The 16,526-nt window shown below is 43.4% G+C and overlaps 1 protein-coding gene across 7 annotated transcripts in view; it reads left to right on the forward strand.

Annotated features, from left to right (window-relative positions):
• GALNT7 (polypeptide N-acetylgalactosaminyltransferase 7) overlaps window positions 1–16,526 on the forward strand; it is a 133,991-nt gene that overhangs the window by 85,527 nt on the left and 31,938 nt on the right. For all 7 annotated transcript variants that reach the window (XM_036314945.1, XM_036314949.1, XM_036314950.1 and 4 more), the window contains exon 3: window positions 16,199–16,365. In XM_036314945.1, the coding sequence (XP_036170838.1) occupies window positions 16,199–16,365 (167 nt within the window). The remainder of the gene's footprint in view (window positions 1–16,198; window positions 16,366–16,526) is intronic.

The following is a 16,526-nucleotide window of genomic DNA, read 5'->3' on the forward strand; positions in this document are numbered from 1 at the left end:
GCTTTTGGTAGATTTTCAAGAGGTGTAATTTTTCCACCCCATGCAGTACTTTATTTCTCAAATGGTGATAATTAAACACACTTAGTAATAATATTGGAAACATTATACTGGAACTCAGAAGAGCTGGCTTTTCTATTTGGATTCATAAACTTCTGAAAGTTGGCAACTGGCCCTCAATAAAAGATTTCCTCCAGTGGAGCTCTTACATCTTTGTTTGTGTTTTCCTTTCCTACTTGAGCGCGTTTATCTTCGCTGCTCGCTGCGCCAGCTCCCTGAGCAGTGGCGCTCCTGGCAGCGCTGTTCTGTGTAGGCTCCCGCTCCATCGGTATGACGCGGCGGCGGCTACCTGGAAGGGTTATATAATTAGCTAATAACAAGCTGCTATCAGGAGGGGGACACTGGCAGGAGTGAAATGTAGAGGCACCTTCAGTATAATTTGCAAAGCCGTCCAATATCCTACTATTGAATCAAAATGAGAATGGGTATAAATTGTAATGATTTTTGAAAATGTGCCCTCGCTCCTTAGAATAGATGCCTTCCAGCAAAGTCAAGGGCAGATGAATGCCAGAGTTTGGTCTCATTTGTTAGTAAGGTGGCGCTCTGGTTCCAGGGAAGGCCCGGCTGTGATTGTTTCAGTGAAAAAAGAAGAATCAGAGATTTGGGCTGCTTATGAAGCTGCCAAGTAATGTTCTGCTCTCTGGTAGCAGACTTGAGTAGCATTTTTATTTTAAAGTGTTTTGCAAAAGAAAGTGTTTATGTTTAACAGACCATTTTTAAAAACATAAAAATCACCCAACTTCCCTAATAGGATTTTTTTCTTTTTTCTTTTTTTGTTAACATAAATATTCCACTGCCTGGATGACCACCATTGATGTCACCAGTTCTTTATTTTGGGACATGTGGGTTGTTTCCGGTTTCTCACGATTATATTCAGTGCTGGGATGAGCAAGCCGGTGGCTCCCTCTTTGTGCCTACCGTTGATTATTTCAGTAGGACAGACTCCTAGTGGGATTGATAGCTCAAAGGATTAAAAACTGTTTCCTTTTACTTGGTAGTATTTTTTTGACTCTGGAGTCTCTCATCCATTGTCCGCCATATCCCTGGTCTACACTGGTCTATCAGCTTCACCTCACATGGATTTGATTTGTTTTATCCTTTTCCTTTTCTCTTTCTCTTCTTTACAATGATAGTCTCCCTTGCATATGGCCTGTGGACGTATTAGAAACCCAGGGACTCTGTGGATAAAAGGCAACAAACTGATAACATATACTGTCTCGAAATGGCCATTGACTGTAGGAAACCTCACTTACAGTGTTCACGTGTGTTCAGTCTTGTGTTTCCTTGCCAGATTTTAGTGAACTAATTGTTTTCCAAAATCATGGTTTGAGATTTCTTGGCATCTGCCTTCTTCAGGGTCAGGATTAACATACTCTTTCAGTTTTTATCTTATAATTCCATCCCATTTGGGGGCTGTAAGCCTTTTGATAACTAACTCCAACTCACTTTTGTGACTCAAGAGGATTTGATTTTCTGGAAAACTAGTAATGAAGCAAAGATGTAAGAGAGAGAGAAGTAAAGTTAATTTAGTCAATGCAGGAAAAGAGGCAGACTACTTTAATGATTTCTTGAAATGCTATCCCCAATTTACTCCTCCACAATATTTATTAAACATTGCATGTCTATCAATTATGTTACATACTAAATGAACACCCTGGTTCCCTAATACCTTTAAGAAGATAAATTACTAAACATAGTTAATGCATTCTTATTAGCCCCAGAAATTGCCTGTTCTGTGAATGAATAAATGCTAACCATTATAGATTTGTCCTCTTTTCCGCATCTATATTCAGAGTTTTACAGTTGAGAGAGCCTTCAAAAAATGATCTAGTGCATCTCTTCATTTTGCTGTGGAAGCATTAGTATCAATCAGTGTTTAAGACTTCCATAAGTAAATATTTTATACAGCTTATTATATTGGTAGCTCTTTCGGTATCTAATATTTTCTCTGCTGGGAAATGATTTACTAACTCCAACCTAAAGTTACCAGCTACCACTGAAAGTTCATACCTTTTCTTCAAGAGTCAGAATTTGCTTTTGGAAATACAAGTCCTCCATATGGTCAATATGATTTCCTTATAGTAATTAGAGTACATTGTGAAGACTTATCATCTTTCACTGAGTGAGGAAGCATGGAATAGGAGATGACTCAATAAACATTTTAAGGAATGTTTGCAAAGTGTGATTCTCAATTCTGTGTTGAACTTAAATTCCCAACTTGGTCTCTGCACAACTGTTTTTACTGACTTTTATGTGTTGGTATAATGCCATGGGTCTCCATTGACAGCCTCCATGAAACACAGCTCACTGAAACTTGTTACTGCATTTGCCATAAGGTAGCCCCTTAGAAAAAAGTCCCATCTGGTCTTCACGCCGAGAATATTGTACTCCCTCTGAACAACTGGTTTTTTAAACACAGTCCTGACCAGATTTCCCTGCGAGAAAATTCAAGCCAAACTGTGGCCTACCCATAATAAATATAGAGGCAGGTGGCAGCCTTGCCACCGTATTGCCCAACTCAGGGTGATGCCATTCATAGTGCATTCTTTGTGAATGGTGCCCCAGAATTATGCACACCAGAATCCTTGACCCCGCCCCTCCCTCCGGTATGCATTTTTTTTTAAGTTTTAAATTCTTTATTGTTTAAAGTATTACATAAGTTTCCTTTTTCCCCCATTGACCTCTCCCCAACTGCCTACCCCCGTCTATTTGTGTCCTTTGGTTATGCTCATATGCATGCATACAAGTCCTCTGGTTGGTATGCATTTTTAATGTCTCATTCTTGGTTCCTCCTTTTGTTTCTCGGTCTCTCTTTATGCAAATTTTCCCCCTGCTACTTTTACTTTTCATAATATTATTGCATTCTGTGTGTCTCTGTAAGCTGCCCGGAGTCCTTTGTGGAATAAGGTGCGGCACAAATTAATAACTAAGCAGCAGATGCAATCCTATCCTGGTTCATTCTGTTATATCCAGGCCACGGCTCCCAAGCCTGATCCTTAATCCTGCTAGTGGTTGTTGTTCCAGCTGAAATTTATTGGTGTTTGATAAGCTGGTACTTCTGTAAAATTAGACTCTGGTATGCAAGCTCGTTTGAAATGAGAGTCCAATATAGCTATAAACATATGGCCCACACTGTGAAATGTTCCTTTTCCTTTCCCAGGGAGTTTTGAAGAAATGTACCACAACATATGTCCAGTCCTAGGATTCCCTGCCAGAATCTTTTTCTAAATTGTGGTTTGACATTTTAGATCATTAAGTGGACACATCTGTCTGAGTATATCTGCCTTTTCAAAAAAAGAATACGGAAGACAGCAACCCAATGACATAGGTCAATATTGTTAGTTCGCCCCAAGGTATTTCGTATGCTTGACCCTTAAAATCAGACAGAAATCCACAGAGCTGTGTGCGGTCATTTCAGTTAGTAGCCATGTATTCCCTGGGTATGGAGTGAAAACAAGGAATTCATGTTCCTGTTTTCTTTTCTTTTTTCTCTCCGGAACCCATCGATGTTTTCTGTTTTATTTTTGTTTATGTTTTCAATATATTAAAAAGTAACAGTACAAAATGCTATAGTTACTAAACAGGATCCAAATATATCCTTTATAAACAAGTTCTACAATTTAAGGGAAACATCTTGATACATAAAAGCTTTAACAGGATTTAAAATGTTTAAAACTAGAACGTGTATAAGACTTAACTCTTTCAAATGTTCAAACAGAAAGACAACATGCATAATCCCTATAATAAAATGTGTCCTTGCACACATACCCTGGGGACTTTAAAAATTGTAAACTTTTAAAGTTTCAGTAATAGAGGCAGCACTTAAAGGCTTTGTGAACCTTTTCCCAAACAAGCATACTTTCAGTAAATCATTTTATCTGACTCCGCATTTGCATTTTGGTTCTTCCTGAAAAGGAGAATTTATACTAGCACTGAATTTTTAATTTAAAAAAATACATTTAGAGATATTTAACTTTCTGGGTGACTTCAGTTATTCAGTCAAACATGATTTAACGAGAAAATTCTAATATTTTAGAATGAAATAGGAAGTGAAGATTTACACTTGATAACCAATTAGGGCAAAACTCAAAGAGCATGTCACAAAACTGACACTTACATTCTCTATGAAGTTAAACAATATGATTAATCCCAAACTTCACAAATAATCTTTCTCAAATGTTAGTAAAATGAATCACTGAAATGACATTTTCTCATTTGTTAACAAAATACTACTGCATTTTAGACTACCAACTTGAATGTTTTCTATTATATACACAAAATGTGATTCACTAATTAGCAGGTTCTTGCAATACAATAGATAACAGAGCATTAAAGTATTTTCTTTATGATACAACCGATACATAGAACACGCGCCTTCCTCAATTTCTAAAACGATTAGGAATTGTGGAACTTTCTTTTGCATAAAACCCTTTCCTCTTCATGAAACCCTGAGGTGAAAGTATCCATGTAAAAGCTGTCGTCACAAGTCTTCTCAGTTCTGTATTAGAATATAGCTATATGTTTAAAAAATTTTATAAAGAAATGTGGCAACTTATAAAACTGCTCCGTACAGTTTTAACGAAACATTCCCAGACCAACTCAGCCTGAAGGGCCTAACAGTGATGGCGAACCTATGACACGCGTGTCAGAGGTGACACGCGAACTCATTTTTTTGGTTGATTTTTCTTTGTTAAATGGCATTTAAATATATAAAATAAATGTCAAAAATATAAGTCTTTGTTTTACTATGGTTGCAAATATCAAAAAGCTTCTATATGTGACACGGCACCAGAGTTAAGTGAGGGTTTTAGGGTTTTTCAAAATGCTGACACGCCGAGCTCAAAAGCTTCGGCATCACTGGAGGATGGCCCTATAAAATCACTGTCCTTTGAACACTTGCTTGTTTGGAGATGAAGCCCCTTCCCAGCTCTCCTGCTGCCTCTTCTGTTGTCGTGGCCGTGGCTCCAGCCAGGTGGTTCCTGTCCTCACGGAAGTGACCACCTCCGTGCCCTCTGGGTGCTGCTCACGGCTATCGTGTCTGCTCCTGGGCAGGGAGGAGAGCTCTGCCTGGTTGACGCAGCGATGACGGTGTGTCCTGACGCCATTGGGAGCTTGGAGACTCGTGATAACCAGGATTGTGTGACTGAGCTGATGGGGAAATCCTGATTGATCCAGCTGTGGAGAACCACATTTCCCGCCCTATGACATCTGTCTCAGAACGTTCATCACTGCTTGTTTCTGAACGTTTTCTGGAGAAGAGAGAGATCTCTCAATTGCCTGTGGTGATGGAGCCATGTTACCCAGGCCCTTCCGTGTCTGGGAGGAGATGTAGAGGCCGGGCTTGAATTCCCACATGACGCTGGACTATGACGGACTCACATCCTGGGAGGCATGGCTACTTCCTGAGGAAACTGGGTTTTGCTGGGCCTTCCAAAGAGTTTTATTGCATTAAGTAGATTCGTTGCATAAAGAACAGTGCATGTTGGAGATTCACAAATGCAAACCGCTTTGCTTTGCCATCCTACCTTCTGGGATTTTCACTGTTATCACTGGCCCCGCCTGGCGGGAAGGCGGGGAAAGGAGCCCCGCGGTCACTGTAGTGTCCAGGTCGCCACCTAAGGGAGCAGATCCGCTTCCGCCACCGCCCTTGCTCGGTGCCGCCCTTCACGCGTGAGGCCGAGGGATCGTCCTGACGCTCCCACTGCGCACTCTCCGAAGCCCACGTCCTCGCGCAACCAGGCGTCGCGACGTAAACGTCTGTCAACGCTCGCTCCCACCTGCGTCAACGTGCGCTGGCCTGCGTCAACGTGCGCTGGCCTGCGTCAACGTGCGCTGGCCTGCGTCAACGTGCGCTGACCGAGTGCGCAAGCTCTGAGGATGGCGCTCCGTCTGGGCTGGACTGACCTGCAGAGCGCGGAAGCCTCCCTGGACCGAGGGACGTGGGACGGACACAGCGGCCGCCTTGGAAGGTGGCCCTGAACGAGGGGTCCCTGTGCCCGGCGACCAGGAACACGGTGGCCCTTCGCGCTCCCCTCAATGGCCTCAGCCCGCTGGCCTCAGGGCCGGCGACAGTCTCTGCAGACAGCGCCCTCGTGCCAGGCCAGAGGCGACCCACCGGGGACCTCCTCCTCCGCAGAGGATGCGGCCAGGCGTCCGGACCAGAGCCCTTGAGCACTGGCAGCGGCTGGAGCCCATGATGCTCAGCAAAGGGAAGGGACCCGGATGGGCGGTGCTAAGGCCGCGAGGTGAGATTCTCCCTGTGCCCGCCCCGCCCCCTGCGGAACCGGACCTGCTGCGGAGCTCGGGGTGCAGGACGCTGCGTGTGTGGCCGGCCCGCGCTTTGGCCCGCCGGGTGCTTTCTAACAGGGCGCTGCTCTCCTTCCATGAGGCACTTACCACACGCTGGACCCTCTGCCTGCACTAACTCACACCATCCTCACCACACCTACTGGTGGGTGCATCGCTAACCCCCTTTCACAGATGAGGGCAACGAGGCACACAGAGGTCCATCGTGTGCGGTCTCACTGCTGCAGGGACTCCTCATGCTGCCTCGTGACGCCTCTCCAGGAGGCCTCCTGTCCCCCTACCATAACCGTGGCTGCACTGGACTCTGCCTTTCCCCAGCTGCGCATGCTCACCGACACCTGGGTGCTCCCCCTGGCCACTTACATGCCTGTATGTTCCGGACACCACCCACGGGTACCTGCTTTCTGAGCTGCTGGTTCTCCTTCTCCAGCTCCCGGCGCTGGAGGCTGCTCTCCTGCAGGGCCAGGGAGGCGTCCCGCAGCCCCTGGATGGTGCCCTGGAGGCTCTGCTTCTCCTGGTCCAGCTTCAGGAAGCAGCTGGAGGCCTCTGACAGCTGCTCCAGCTCCCAGCGCAGGTGGGCAGACTCCTCCACACTCTGCCCCTGTGCAGCCTTGAGGGCCAAGTTCTCTTCCCGCAGCTCCTCAAGGTGTTTCTGGTCTGTGTCCCGGGCCAATTGTAGGCAGCACAGCTTTGATTTCAGCTGCACATTCTCCTCCTCAAGCTCATACAGCTTATCGACCCGGGACCGAGCGACAGCCAGCTGCTCCTGGAGAAGGCCCTTGGTGTCCATTAAGGTGTAGTTGTCTTCAACCAGCTCCTTCATGCGGGCTGCAGATAAGTCTGCTACGTCTTTTTGCTTCTGTCTGAGGCCCATCGCCTCCATCTCCAGCCTCTCCACGTGGCTCGCCTTCTCCCTCAGGGAGTCCAGCTCAGGGAGGGCGGCATGAGCAGACTGGGCACTGGCCGCCAGCTCCATGTTATTGTGCCGGGCCTCCTGCAGCTCCAGCACCAGCTGGACCACCTCATGCCTGGTGTCCACCAGCTGCTTCGTCTTCTCCTCCAGCTCCTGCCTGATGCCACACAGCGTGGCCTGGGTGTCCGCCAGCTCCACGGCCAGGTGCTGCGTGTCCTCGCTGGGGTGGCTGCTGGTGTTCCACCTGGGTCAGGGTCACAACCAGCTCCCTGCAATTGTCTCGCTCAATTACGAGCCTCCTGAGGCGAAAGGTCATGTTGCTCGAGAGGGACTCCACCTCCTCCAAGGCCATGTCTGGGACCTCCAACCACTGCAGGTCAAATAGGCTCTCCTGGTGGTGGGTCAACTCCGGATATGGGCCAGGATCCCGGCCTGGGTCTCAATGTCCAGCTGGTGGATTTTGTCAATAAACACCCCTTTCCTATCGCACTGGACAGCACAGCCCAGCACCAGCACCAGCATCTTCTTCACTTCCTGCATACTGTGTCTGGAATGATCACGTGTTTTCACTGTGCTGGCTCCAAGCTGGCAGCCAGAGCTCTGTGTCCAACAGCTGCCCAGAGCCACTGGCACTGGCCAAGCCCGCCGAGGGGGTTGGCGCTTTCACTCACCAGACAGTGGGTGTTTGCCAATCACCAAAACATCTGGCAAGCTCATTACAATCCGCTGCTGGAGAACTTCCTGGTAGAAGTTCTCAATGTGTCTGACTAAGATGGTCAAGTTCTCAGTGCAGAGGTTCACATCGTTGTTCACGTGCTGGTGGAAGCACTGATTAGGCCTGGGGTCTATTTCCGACATGACTTGGTTTAACAAGATGCCATCCACCAAGTGCATGTACAGGTGTTCATCGTTGCCGCTGGCGACTGGGCTCAAAGTTTTCACACCCTGTCCGCTCGGGGACCGGCAGCCTAGCGCCCTGGCAGGAGCAGGTGAACCCATCTCAGTCCAGGACTGAGAGCGCCACGGGGTCCTGCACCTGGTGCTTGGGCTCCAGAGTAGGACGTTCCTGTTTTATTTAAGCCCACATTTGTGAATAATTCTTAGTAAAACAGTGGTTTAAGGGAAAGAACCTTGGAGTCAAAGGTTTAATTTTAAATCTCGCCTCTGTCACTGTGGCTTTGAGTCATTCATATAACCTAATGTAGTTTCAGTCTCCTTATATATAAAATAAATAATACCAATGCCTGTTCCACCTACTTCATAGGGTACCTTGGATGCTCTAAGAGCTATTAGAACTCTGGGATAAAATATCACAATAAATAATAGCAAATATCACAATAAATAATAGTGAAAACACCATTTCTTTGGTGTGCTAGGATTTTAGCTCCCTCAGACTTTCCCAACTTGTCCTGGGAGTCAGCTGGGATTATGGACCGAATGCTGGAGAATGTTGTCTCCATGGATTCCTCACAGGCAGGCTTTCGTGTCCCTTCTCCAGGGCTCACTATCTCCTTGGCCCGAGGTCCCTGATGCCACTGATGTCCTCAGCAAAGGGACATACAGTCATCCCTGCGTGACCTCTCGGCACTCTTAACTGTGAAGTTCTCTCCTGTATCTCTCTAGTGTCTCACAATGGAGACCCGCCCTCTCGCCGCATACCTCGTTGGCTTGGCAGAACCCTGAATGAAGAGGAGCATCGGCAGGATGGCCGAGATGGAGGTGTTCTCTAAAGCCACACTCCGTTTTGCCCCAGAGTTTGTGCACATTATTTTAAAGTTGCTGCAGAGACCGCCGGCTGAGTGGCCCAGGGATGGTGTGAGCCTTTAGGAAGCCTCTGGCTGTTTTGCAGCTGGGAATGCCAGCCACTCTGTGTCTGTGTTTGAGGATCATTGGCAGCTGAGCTGTCATGACTAATGACTGGACAGCTGTCTCCCTCTAACTGAGGGGGTGCCAGGAAACTGGCTAGCTCAGAGAAGGTAGAGAAAATGGAAATAAATGCAGGTGCAAGCTTTTCAGGGAGCCCTAGGTTACAGGAGGCCAATGTGGTCAAGGCAGATAGTGGTGTTATTCTTTGTTGCATAAGCCACATAAAGCAGTGGTTTTTGTAGTTCTGTTTGTAGTTTCTTGCCTTTGCAACCAGCCATGATGAACCAGAGAGTTTCTGGCCCTGGTCATTCTGCTCTGCTAAGAATGTTCCCCTTTCCTCCAACATGAAATAAACCTTTCGATCTCAACTCTCTGCCTCAGAAAATGAAATCCATCCCAGAAGTTTTGGTGCAGCTACCTCGTTGGAACTGGGGGTACTTAAAACCATGCACAAATGGCATGTTTTTTATATTTGTTTATTTGTTTGCTGCTGCTGTTGTTTTTTAGATTTATTGCTGATTGGGAGGGTGGACCTGGTAGAGATCATAGGCAGGATGAGCTAAACTCACCTTTGTCCCTACCTTCATACCCATTCTGGTTTCTTACCTTCCAAGTACAGCACCACACAGTCTACTCCAAAACAAGTATGGCAAACAGTTGTACTTTCTCAGTTACCTAGTTATATCCTGAAAGGTATTATACTTGGAAAACTTTTGCAAGACCCAACCATTAATTCTGTGTTCATCAATTTTTTTACTTTCAGCCACAATAGAGAAGTGTAAGGTTTATTATTCTCCTTTTCATTAATACTTAATTTGTTAAATAAATTTATTGATTTAAAATGGTGAAAAGCTTCCTCGCCAGTTGCTCAGTGCTTAGAGTGTCAGCCCACAGACTGAAGGTGGGTCTTGGGTTCAGGGGTGGGCAAACTTTTTGACTCGAGGGCCACAATGGGTTCTTAAACTGGACCGGAGGGCCGGAACAAAAGCATGGATGGAGTGTTTGTGTGAACTAATATAAATTCAAAGTAAACATCATTACATAAAAGGGTACAGTCTTTTTTTTTTTTTAGTTTTATTCATTTCAAACGGGCCGGATCCGGCCTGCGGGCCGTAGTTTGCCCACGGCTGGGTTAGATTCTGGTCAAGGGCATGTGCTTCGGTTACAGGCTTGACCCCTGGCACCAGTGGGGGCGCGTGTGAGAAGCAACCAATCGGTGTGTCTCACATTGATGTTTCTCTCTCTCCCTCTCCCACCTTCTCTTTCACTCTAAAAAAAACAATGAAAAAAATCAATAGTAACATGTTAGACATGGATTTTTTGCTGGAATCAAATCTACCCCGCTCGCTAAAAAGGGAGATGGGGAGGAATGGGGTATGAGCAACCACTTGAAAGGATATAGGTGTATCTCATAGAACCCAAGGTCAGGAAGTACACCTGATGGAACCAGAAAATGAAAAACTGAGAACCCAAATCATACGCTCTTTCTCTCTGAGGGTTTATGAACTCTCATCTCTACTTCTGTCTTTCTCTGCTTCTCCATAAAAATAGCTGCCCAGCCCTTGCCTCATGATATCATTTAAGAGCGATAGAAACCAGCTAGGGTCTCAGAAGCCCAGAGTCCCCTGAGAGGGCCTCTGATTGGCCCAGGTTGGACGAGGGCTCACTGCTAGTCCATCCTGCTGGACTGGGGATGACAACATGCGGTCTCCTCTACTCAGTAACTTTGGTTTGGTTGAAGGAGACTGTTAGAGAAAGGGGCCTGGGCAGGACTGTGAGTGCCGGGCAGCTTTCAGAGAAGCGGAAGACATTCCAGACATGCATTCCAAGTGGTGTGTTCTAAAGATAACCATAAAAAGTATTATTTAAAAAGAGGTTTGGCCCTAACCGGTTTGGCTCAGTGGATAGAGTGTTGGCCTGCGGACTGAAGGGTCCCAAGTTCGATTCCGGTCAAGGGCATGTGCTTTGGTTGCAGGCACATCCCCAGTTTGGGGTGTGCAGGAGGCAGCTGATCGATGTTTCCAACTCTCTATCCCTCTCCCTTCCTCTCTGTAAAAAATCAATAAAATATATTTTAAAAAAAAGATGTATGGAGTAAAGTAAAGAAAAAGCAGGGTAGGCAGATTATTGGAGCACATTATATGATTTTCACATGAGAGAAAACAGATATGTGAAATACATTTGTTTCTTAGCCCTCTGCGGGAGTGATCTCCATATTGAAAGTTTTATAGCCATCATGCTAAGAGGGAATTAAAATTAAGTATAATGAGCACAGAATAAGAAAGTACTCTAATAGTGCATTAAATTTGTTGAGACCTTTAAAGCCTTTCATAGGACTAGATATTGAGGAACTTACCAGATGACTGTGAGAGGCAGTGCCATCAGTAATCCCGAGGTATTGTGGAGAAGAGGAGAGGTTTTAGGAAACTGTAGGTGGGAAAATATTGCCTTATATTTTCCAAAGGGGAAAGAGAACATTTGGTTTGGAAACTTGATATTGATGCACTGTTAAGATTCTAGAAAGGATCACTTATACATACAGAAGAAGTAACCGCCACTATATGCCAACATAGGTCTATGAAAAGGAGTCAAACCAAACTAAGTGACTAAGAAAAGACATGAGCTTTACACTAGTGGACCAGGAGACCATGTGATACCTAATGCATCTCGATGCAGCAGGATATCTGAGTAAAGTCTTCAGATCCCTGAGGACAGGAAAAGAAATGCAGCCAGTGATAGTGCAGTTAGATGAAGTTAATGAGTGGAGTAATAGCAGCCTCTCAAGGATTACACTTAGCTTTAAAGCACTATATTTGACCTCATATTTGTTCACATTAACAGTAGACACAGAGATAGCAGTCTTACTAATCCAGTTTTCAACACACAGAAAAATGGGCAGGGATGGTTATATACACCAATTGACAAAATTATCAAAAGAGCAAAACCTGCTAGACATGCACCTAAACCAACAATAAATGTAAACATGGTATTGTATGCTGAGTTCAACTGAAAAAATTAAAAATGAGAAACATTGGGCTTCATAGTAATTTGGGGAGAAAAGTTCCAGGGACTTGTGAGCTAGCAATATGATATGGTTGCAAAAAAAAAAAATACAGTGCCAATGTAATTTTAAATTATATAATCAAAGGATGATATTCAGACTAAGGGTTGTAATACTTCCCTATTTGGCAATATTATGAATTATTATAACAGTCTTTTTTGGGAAATACATTGGCAAAATGGAACATATTCAGATGATCAGGAAGTTTAATTTATAAATTTCTTTGATGCTCAGATTCTTTATTTTGCTATGTGTAATGAATTGTAAGGAATAAAATCTCCCATAGCAAGTTTTCAAGGGGCTTCCTTGATATCATTCCAGTCAAAGAACATAGGAACTGCTACTTGGGTAAAATCCACTCCCCTCAATCAGTTGAGCTTGAATGATGGGTTTAACAGTGGTAATTCTCCTTTCATTGAAAATATATTGGTTTCTGAATGCCAAATTAAATTTTATATTCTATATTACTAATTTGTTCATTGGGTGCAGCACTGCTTCATGTAAATTGTATTTTCCCACTCCCTTTTATAATGGGAATGAGTAAAAGGGGTTTTATATGAACACAGGAAAGATTCTCAATTTATTCTATATAATAAAAGGCTAATATGCAAATTGACCGAACAGCAGAAGGACTGTTCACTATGATGTGCACTGACCACCAGGGGGCAAACGCTCAATGCAGGAGCTGCCCCCGGTGGTCAGTGCATTCCCATATGGGGAGCGCCACTCAACCAGAAGCCCTGAGCCAGGTGCAGCAGCGGTGGCTGGAGCCTCTCCTGCCCCTGCGGCAGTGCTAAGGATGTCTGACTGCCAGCTTAGGCCCACTCCCAGTGTCAGTTGGACTGTGAGAGGGCACAGGCCAGGCAGAGGGACGCCCCACCACCACCAAGTGCATGAATTCCATGCACTGAGCCTCTAGCTTAAAAATAAAAATGTGTAGTTTCTTTAAAAAAATGAGTGTTTCCCAACTTTTGAGAAATTATTTCCTATCCCTAAAGAATATTCCCTATTATAGGGAAATTTAATGCAAAATTAAAGGGAGAGAATCTCAAATGACTCTATTTATTGAGACTCTCAGGAGTAAGGGAGTAAAATACAACCTTTAAAAGGGGCAAGATGAGTAACTTCAACATACAAATACACAAGCGTGCACACACATACACACACACGTTACTGTAGATTAATGATAGTACATATGGGTTGCAGGAACTTGCAGCCTAAAAATGTTGTTTTTCATAGTCTGCTGAATTAATGTTATTTGTTAATTAAGACCAAATACAACAAGGCTTTATATCAAACTACAGTTGTTAAAGAACATAGCTGGTACAGAAAGAAAGCAAGTAAAATATTCACAGGCATTTCATTTTTTGTTCTGAAATCTACTTTTTTAAGTTATAGAAAAGTCACTATGAAAATTTTTTATCCCCTTCTTTTCTTCTGATCCCAAACACCTGGCCCACATAGCTACCATGAAAATGTTCTGTAAAATTACTTTAGGAATAACTTTATAGCTTTAATCATTGCAAGCCTTTAACCTGAGTGTGGGTATTTGCAGCCAGAGTTCTGTGGCAAAGCTAAGGCACTACTGTCCTTGAGGTCAGAGGATTTTTAAGCTCTCTTGGAAAATGAGGTGCCAGAGAGCCGAAATTAGTCAAAAGTCTGTACCAAAACCCATTCATTTAAGGGTGACATTCTATTCTCAGTTGGTCTTCCTTCTTCTTAGAACCTAAGAAGGAAGACCAATTCTATGCCAGTAAAGTGAGACAAATGATGCAAAATAGGGGGTTTTACCTCAATACCATGGGTGCTTCTTTCCATACTGTCTTAACATCAAGGTTTAGTATATGACAAGCGCTGCTCTGTGTTCTACCCAATGTGCTCATCTCACAACAGAAAATCAGCAAAATGTTGCCTGAGGCTCCATATGGATTACAGTTTGTTGGTGGGGTGGGGATTATTATCCCCGCCCATCTAATAGTCAGACGTACCTTGTTCTGCCCAGGTTCGTGTCTCTCCAGAGACTCTTTATCTTCTTTCCAGATCTGCATTCCTCCACTTCTATATTTTTGTAGGTATAGCTAGTATTTTTTTCTTTTTCTCTTGTTCATGTTTAACAAGATTTCTTATAAACTCAATACAGCCTTGGTTTATTCCCTGGCTTCAGGACTTCCTAGCTGTGTGATCTTATGCAAGTCATTTATCTCTGAGCCTCAATTCCCTCATCTGTAAAATGGGAGATTGATAGCACTAAACTCAGAGTGGTGGTGGTAGGTTACATAAGTCAATAAAAGTAAAGCAAATAGAATAGTGCCTGGCACATAAAAATATGCTGTTATACAGCAAATGCCTTCCTTATAATTTTTTCCTCCTTATGTTTATTTTTCATAGTTTAATTATACCATCTAAAGATATAAATCTTCCATCTATGTATTTTAAAGTTCTCATAATTTCTGAATCATATGCACACAAGTCATTCTTGTGCTTTCATCTTTTCCTCCTGAATCCCTTCCCACTTCTTTGGTCTTAGTACCTTTTTTTTTTTTTAATCATCCTTTTGGTTTCACCCTCCAGCACTAGCTCCAGGCCTTCCTGACCACACGTCTTGAGGCCAAGTGGGGTTTTCCCACCAACACACTCGGGAATATTTGCTCCATGTCTTGTGTTCCCTGTAGGGTGGTGGGCTCATGGGAGCCAGACCAAGAGTATCTTCCTCGAAGCTATGGCTCCAGTGCCCAGCTCTGAGCATGGGCATAATAGGCACTTACTACTCACTTATTCAATGGAAAAATGCAGATGGATTACCAGACAGTCAGCCTCTATGAACCCAGTTTAGAACAATCTTGAAAGGTAACAATCACCTGGAGAAAAGGTTATCTCCCTGTACTTTGGACCAGGCCCTATGTTAGGTAACAATTACTCTTCTAAATGCTGGAATGGGTTATCAGGCTGATAAAGTGAATTATTGCTTTTATGGTTTTAAATTTAACCTTGGGATCAAGCTTATTTACTGGTTCACGGAAAGCTTTGGGGGAGGGAGGGAGAGGGAAAAGCTTTTGCTCCCACTTAGCAAGGAAAGGGTCATAGGCTTCAAATGCTAATTCTGAAAGTTAACTCCTGCAGAAAGGACATGCATCGCAAATCCTTCTTGTTAGTCTGTCTTGTTCTTACTATCTTGTTCTTCCCCCACCCACCCCACCCCCGTAACCAAACAAAATATATATAACATGTGGGTATATATATATACAAAGGTTATACACACAGATATAGTATATGTGTGTATGCATATCGGTATCACACTTCTGTGAAACTCACCGAGCCTTCGCTGGCTCTTTGAGTCTATCAGGCCTGTTTTGAGTTTCCAATTAGAAAAAGGTTTGTGGCAACTTTAATCCTGTTACAGTTTCAAATAGTTCTGTGTCAAATAGCCAAAGATCCTCTTAAGCCAATCTATAACTGTAAACAATACAAGATCTTTTGCTTTTTCATTCATGTTAATTTTTGCTACATGCCACAGTTCAGCCTTAAATTTTTTTTCTTAATAGTTTAGTCATATTAGAACAGGATAGCTTTCGAACACAGTTATATAGTGGTTTTATTCATAGCAAGTGAAATAAATGTCTTACACCAGAAGCTCAAATTTTAAAAAGCAAAATAAACTGAGTTCTAAGTCATGGAAAAACAACAACAGCAACAAAAACCCTGATATCTGTGAGTATTATTTTAAGCATCCCAGCTAAGAAGTATAAATTCACAAATTGTCTATTACATAAAAAGTGTTGGTTGGTTAGGAAGTAGCTTTGTCTATGAATAATTTCATCTCATAGCAGCTTCTCTCTTCTATGTTGTGTTTCTGTAAAATGTAAAAGGTTGTATTTTATTCACTTACGTTAGTTACATCAACCATATTTATTCCAATCAGAAAACATAATCATAAGTTTGGAACCAAGCATTATAGGTTATCTCTACATAAATATGATGAAATTTTTCTTTTGCAGGTGCAAGTATTGGCATTACGATGAAAACCTGCTCGTTTCCAGCGTTATCATTGTTTTCCATAATGAAGGATGGTCAACCCTCATGAGGACAGTCCACAGTGTCATTAAAAGGACTCCAAGGAAATATTTAGCAGAAATTGTATTAATTGATGATTTCAGCAATAAAGGTAATGGCTATGGAATTGACATTTTGTCCATAAAATAAGTTAATTATGAGTAATTGCAAAAACTGTGATTTCAAAATAATTAGTCTTTAAAAAGTAATAGCATCTACTGATAGCATCTATTTCAACAAGTTGGCACTATATCAAGCATTCTGTAATGATTA

The sequence above is a fragment of the Myotis myotis genome, unplaced genomic scaffold (assembly GCF_014108235.1).
Source record: "Myotis myotis isolate mMyoMyo1 unplaced genomic scaffold, mMyoMyo1.p scaffold_m19_p_6, whole genome shotgun sequence".
Classification (NCBI taxonomy): domain Eukaryota; kingdom Metazoa; phylum Chordata; class Mammalia; order Chiroptera; family Vespertilionidae; genus Myotis; species Myotis myotis.